At 33.4% G+C, this 6,658-nt stretch overlaps 1 protein-coding gene across 1 annotated transcript; it reads right to left on the bottom strand.

Moving 5' to 3' along the window:
• Positions 1 to 727: 727 nt before the first annotated feature.
• NAC2 (NAC domain containing protein 2) lies at positions 728 to 3,715 on the bottom strand. The gene is made up of 6 exons (XM_079080217.1): positions 3,384 to 3,715; positions 2,734 to 3,011; positions 2,408 to 2,599; positions 1,808 to 2,299; positions 1,520 to 1,715; positions 728 to 1,382 (listed from the first exon to the last, which is right to left on the bottom strand). Exons 1-6 carry the CDS (start codon positions 3,574 to 3,576, stop codon positions 1,012 to 1,014), a joined length of 1,722 nt encoding a protein of 573 aa, XP_078936343.1. The 5' UTR covers positions 3,577 to 3,715; the 3' UTR covers positions 728 to 1,011.
• Positions 3,716 to 6,658: the final 2,943 nt, after the last annotated feature.

The following is a 6,658-nucleotide window of genomic DNA, read 5'->3' as shown; positions in this document are numbered from 1 at the left end:
CTACTACGAGATATGATGAATTTAATTTTGATCTAGAACTTTTCAAAAATTTGGGACACTATTAATTACCATTTAGTGGTATTTATTAAATTATTTGTGTAACATCAAAAGACTTATAGACTAAGGGTATCAAGAATTGATTATCAAAATGAATTTCCAGAATTTGAATCATTAATGGAACATAGTAGGTTTTGAGTGTTGATCAACATTAGACCATGATTCTAACATCAAACTTTGCATCTACGAGCTTAATTCACCTTTTGGTTGAGTTTTGGGTTTTCCAAACCCTAGATATTGAAAGGAATCCGATTTTCTTTGATCATTCTGTTAGTAGTAAGAAGGGTCAGATACAGTAGGCAAGGGCACCAACTCCACCATGTTACGTTTTTTGAAGAAAATTCCTGTAAATTGGACAATGACAATGAAACAAAGATTTCACCTTTGATTTGATTCAACTGTGTTGACAAGTATCCGATTATCTATAATTCCATAAAGCATAACCCATCAATTGAGATCACAAAGTATATATAAGGAAAGTTAAATTTTCCAGAAATGTTTAGAACCCACGCGTATTAAATGTCATCAACAGCTTTCATTTAAAGATAAAGCATGTATCACATTCACATAGCTTCGGATCTTTTAACCATATTATTGTTAAATAAAGATATATCAATAAGATTAAATCAGCAACAGTCGATATTAGTCATAACAATAAACAAACACAACATGCGTGGAACAGTTGGTTAAAAGTAGGACTAAAAGATCAACAAAAACAATGACATGAAATAGCGATGTACTATTTCCTTCCAGTCAAACTTAAAACTTCCCCAAATGTTGTTACCAACAACTTTTAACAAAAATAAACATTTCCCAATTCCAGAATCAGAGATCAGTCAGCAAAATGACTGATAATGATTATTTGTTAAATAGATGCTGCTAAACTAAGCAAATAAACCATGAAGCAGAAGCATATATCCTCCTCTCCTGATGACCATTGACCATTTTCTTTTTTCAGCTCATGTATGACCTTGGACAGATGAGACTGCTGATCTGGGAGCTCAACGAAACAACCATGATGCACAGAAACAGGCAAAAAAACCAACTCCTAGAATGCCCCTTTCCAACAACACTTCGATCCTGATCCAACCTCAATGACAGAACAATGTCCAGATGACCATTCTTCCCCAATGACCAGTCCAGTTTGGTCCCTGTGAAAGAAACATCTCTTATACGGATCATTCCTGTGGTCACCCGAACTGATGTTGAAGCTTGTGAAGCAGCAGCTGCCAAATACTTTGAAGGATACTCCGATGCAAATGCTGGTGGAGCAGATATGTTCCCCAGCATGTAACTCGCCCTCTGGAGAAACGGGTATGCAAACTCTGCACAAACCTCACAGTCAGATATACATGACAAGGGTATTTTTGTCTTTTAATAAAGAATTAAAAAAAAAAAAAAAAAAAAGGAAGAATGGAGTCGAATTCCATCCATTTGGCACCAATTCCGGCCCCAAGATTACCTTCAAACGGTTGTTGGCTTGCTTCATTTGCCTCGTGAGGTGCTGAATCTTGATGTTCTTGGCCTGAAGAGGAGGCACCATTGTTGCCTGTTGCCAAATCTGGTTGCTCTACCTTTGTTGGAGCAATATTACAGTTCTGCCCTTCAAAGAATTGCTGGGTAGCTTCAATTGCTTCGTGGGTATCTTCGTTTGCATTCTGATTATTCAAATATAGTATCAAATTAGATAAGGGACGCTGATCAAAAACAAGAAAAAGTAACTTCAGTTATGCTGTGGTGTTGATGTTACCTCAAGAATGAGGGATGATTCAGGGAGAATATCCTCGTTGTCTATTGAATCAAAAGTGTATTCCAAGTTATTCGTTGGATTAATAAATGAAGTATATTCATCAAACATTTCAAGGCCGGGTTCTGTTTTGACTTCGTTTTTAAGATCATCTGCTTCGAGGAATGAACTTGCATCAAACTGAAAGTCACCAGTAGAAGCATCAAAAAAGGGCTCATCAAGCAAGTAATCCACATCAAAATCTGAGGCATTGTTTGTTTCACCAATGTATTCATGCTTCACAGATTTTGGATCCATTCCATTCTGAACAGGCAAATCAAACAACTTAGGCACATCTTCTTTGTCAGCTTGATGTTGATCCTCACCCTCATCCATCAACAACTTTTGAGGGTCTTCAATCATTTCTGTCGACACGTCAGCACTGCTGAGATTATCACCATCATGCAAGTCCAATGGAAGGGGAGCAACTTTGTCTGGTGTGTCTGAGCCAAGAATCTAAGGGAAAATAAAAGGAAAGAGCATTCATCAGAATCATATATATATATATATATATATATATATATATATATATAGATGCACATCAGAATTACATAAAGGTGAAACCTGTTCTAGGTCATTTGCATCCAAGTAGGCATCATCATCATCAACAGGAAAATCTTCAGCAAACTCCTGCTTGGGGACCATTACCAGTTCATCATCCTCCCATTCCTCCTCAACAAATGGTGCCCCATATTGTTCACCATTTTTCGGTCCAGAACCACTCTTCCGGAAGATTCTACAAAGGACAAATGAATCCTGCCAGCACAAAATACAGAAAAGCCAAGAAGATGCATCAAAACTAGCATAATGTATGATTACTACGCCGAAGCCATATAATTTTCTCATACACCTATTGTATGTTAATGTTATACAAAGTACATGGATCTCACCTGGACAATTCCAGCTTTTTCCAACTCCTGATCAATGAGTCTGTATTCATGCATAACCCAGTTTGTTCTCTCTCCCTTTGGAGCCCGACCACTATGATACACCAGAGTTTTTTTCATGCCAACCAGTTGAGACCTATGGTAAACAGACCGGTCTTTCCCAGTTGTCTTCCAGTACCCTTTATCAGTTGCTCGATTTGTACGTGACCCATTCCCATACTTCTTATCCAGGACACTGAAAAAGTACCATTCCAGATCTCTGCTCTTAAGCCTCGACAGACCTGCACCCCCAAATTGACCAAAAAGAATCAATTCAAAGAATCTTTTGAATTTGTTAACCTTTCGAATAAGATGACATACTAGCTCTATGTTAAGATAATTACTGGAATTTCACAGTATTGCCACTTAGATTCACATGAATCCAACCAATATCGTCCAGATCACTTCCTAGATGCATCAAAAGTGTGGTTCTAAGAATATCTTGTTGATCCGGAGCGGAATATTTAAACAAGGGCGCATCAAATCGACAATTAAAAGCTTGGTTTCATTAAAACCAGACGAAATCACACAACTAAAACGACAACCATACACTTAATTTAAATAAATAAGACCTAAGTAACACAATTCTTCACCATAGAAAGAAGTGAATTAACCTGGAAGATCCCAAGGTTCGACTTTGTAGACATCAACATCAGAAATAGCGTCAAATCGGAAGGGTTTGCCGCAAATCTTACGCCTCAGATAATACCGTACAAGTTCTTCATCCGTTGGATGAAACCTAAACCCAGGAGCGAGAGAGGAAGCCGTTGTTGGAGCCGGTGTTACCGAATCAAGCACCACTGCCATATACGAATAAGATTTGAAGATGAATTTAGAGAGAAAAAAGTGGGGTGAATTGAGGAATTGTGTTGATTAGGGTTTCTCAATTTGAGGCATTTGATCCAGAGAAAGTAAAAGCGGGCTTGAGTTGGTCCAAAATGACGACTTTAATTCCTTATATCTGTCAACACGGAGTCGTGGATGCTTCCTAGAAGCTCAGAATAGACTTCGGTGGCACTCAACATACCACTTTTTGTTTCCTAACGTAAATCCATTAAATAAACAAGTACTGTATTACCTAAAATAATCATTTGTAAACCATATACTATTTTCATAAACGTATACTAAATTAAATATAGACATCTATGAATATGGATACGAAATTATTTTTTAGGAACCTATATTTTGCTTATTGGTTCTTTTTGGTATAAATATGTAGATTTTATATATGGAAGTAAATTGGATTTTTTAACAACTTAAAACCTAAATGCTAATAAAAACATACTAACCAAAAAAAAAAAAAAACATTCACGAAAACAAACCAAAAAAATAAGTATCATTCTCCTATCAACAAATGAAATCATCTTTGTTCTAATCCTAAATTTCAAAAAAAATATTTCAAACTAAAAAAAAAAAAAGTTGCCATTAAACTTGGCAAAGAAGTCTCTTGCAACCAAAGTGGATGGATAATCTGGGAAACTTGCAATATCTCTTGGTGAATATATCTTGAAGTTAACATCGTTGATAATGTGTAATATCTTTACAGATGGACATTATAAGTTTATGTTTTGTTAAAAAATATACACATGTGGATGCTTAAATACGATATTGTGTGTAAACAGGTGTGTTGAATAAAATTTTATACAATATGATGTTTATATTTACATCTATGGGTAGAAAAATAACATTTATGTCAAACACACACAGGTAGAGAGTCTTATATGTATCAAACATAGTCACGGTTTATTAAACAAACTTAATTAAGTATATGTCATTATTATATACAGAACGACAATAAATGTAGCATTAGATAACCATTGTATTCTTTTAATTGATTTGTTATAAGTATATACTAATCTATTGCAATAAATATAGAGGTATAATTTTGTTAAATAGATAGAGGTTTAATTTTGTTAAATAGATATTTTGAAAGAATATTTTAAAACATACGACATATAAATACATAGAAAGAAGAAATATGTAGATCTAATAACAAGTTATATGTTTTATTTTGTACTAGGTGTGACACCCGTGTATTACACGAGTTTATTAAAAAATATATATAAACTTATAAACCTTAGGCAATTTAAAAAATAATAATTTTATATATATAAAAAGCTTTGATGAATAAATATATAAATGAATACAAAGTAATACAAATTTATGTAAAAATATGTTTAAATTGAAAAAAGTTACTTTTATGTAAATAATGAAAATAAAAAAGGAAAACAAATATGTTGAGACGTAAATTTGATGGAATTTATTATAAATTATTTTAAGAATGAATTGAATTAATTAAATAAATGATTTTCACTAAATAAAATGGAACCAATAAGCAAATTACATGTGGAAAACAAATAATGAGAAAATAATGAGAAAATTACATGTGGCAAATTAAAGGAGAATAGGAGGATTTAATTTTGTGTTTAATTTCATGTATGACTTTTACTATTAGTGACGTGACAGAAAAGAATGTTTGATAAATTAAGTTTTGTTAAAGAAATTTGAAGAATATTATAATTTTGTGACATGTAAACAACCAACAATAATATTACTTTATAAAGAACATCTACTTGTCGGTCAAACTATAAATTCAAAAGCAACAAACATGATTAATTAGTCAACACGGGTATACAAATACATATGCAAACATGCCTAAATGTAAACATACACATAAACATACAGGTGTTGTTTATTTTTTCAAAGCGAAAACGTCTGAAGTTTGCGGACCACTTCTGCAACAGCAGAAGAGGTGGATCAAACGGTTGCATCCTGTAATAAGAAGTATGTTTGTTTTTTAACATTTACATGTTGTTGCAATAAACTGTAATTCAAATAAACTAATTTTACAAACTTAAATTAGTTTTTCAACATCGAAATTTTAATATGCCTAGTCTTATAACACTGAAATAAAATTCATACAACCAAATTAGTCTTACAATCAATTTCATTTAAAATGATACATTCTATATTTTGCATCAACTGTTCAGCAATTTCATCTCGTAATTGAGTCGTATATTTACGGTATGTTGTAGTACTATGTGTTGGATGATTAACTGGTTGAACATTTGACTCCGAGAAATGGAACCCACAACCTTAAGAAACTACTCACATTATGCAACTAATGTTCTAGCAAAAAGAAAGCCAACTTCAGACACAACTGTCTTCATCTAACATTAGGATTTACTATACTAGCCATTTGTCATGAGACAGTTGAAAGAAACAACCATGGCTATGTTCTTTTGGGCAACCTACAAAAATACAAACCAAGAATAATTCAGCTAATAATAAAGAAAAAGTAAATAGTTATTAATTATTGCAAATCTTGAGCACAACAACAAGTTTTTAACCAAAGGGGAGAACTCCATGAATCTTCAATCATATATCCTTTAGCAACATCCACGCATCCCCTATCACAAAACAATTTCTAACATTCCAATGAATATGAAGAGAACCAAAATCTTGACACATAGATAACAAAAAACGATGTTTCAGCATGACAAAAATCAAAAAAAATATATGATATTCAGGCGACGACACTAGGCTACGACCAAGTTTGCGACGAGTCAATACTTCATGGAGGTTGAAGATTATATGGAGAAGGAAGAAGGATGGAGCGACGTTGTATGAAAACAAATGTCACGTTCTTTTTTTCTTAGGGTTCAGAATTATTTTGAAGTGGTTGGTCCAATGTTGCATCACACAGTAAACACACAGAGCTTTTATGTTAGAAGCCTTATAAAAAAAACACACAACTGCGAAAGCTAAACTGATGTGTGTGTTTTGCACGACGCAACCAAAAGTGGTCAGAAGAGTTTAAAAAAATAATAATAAATAAATAAAAACAGCTCCATACACATGCAGACATACAAATGCATGCACAAACCAA

This window comes from Lactuca virosa, chromosome 2, assembly GCF_052849685.1.
Source record: "Lactuca virosa cultivar CGN04683 chromosome 2, Lactuca_virosa_CGN04683_v6, whole genome shotgun sequence".
Taxonomy (NCBI): domain Eukaryota; kingdom Viridiplantae; phylum Streptophyta; class Magnoliopsida; order Asterales; family Asteraceae; genus Lactuca; species Lactuca virosa.
Note: the sequence above shows the minus strand (reverse complement) of the source record. Positions and strands in the feature narration are given on the sequence as shown.

What these genes read in the sequence shown, in the direction of transcription:
- NAC2 (XM_079080217.1), bottom strand. Translation starts at nt 3,576, where the DNA reads ATGGCAGTGGTGCTTGATTCGGTAACACCGGCTCCAACAACGGCTTCC. An exon ending in ATGCAAATGACCTAGAACAG is followed by an intron (nt 2,300 to 2,407) that starts GTTTCACCTTTA and finishes ATTTTCCCTTAG; the next exon opens with ATTCTTGGCTCAGACACACC. An exon ending in AATCATCCCTCATTCTTGAG is followed by an intron (nt 1,716 to 1,807) that starts GTAACATCAACA and finishes TTGAATAATCAG; the next exon opens with AATGCAAACGAAGATACCCA.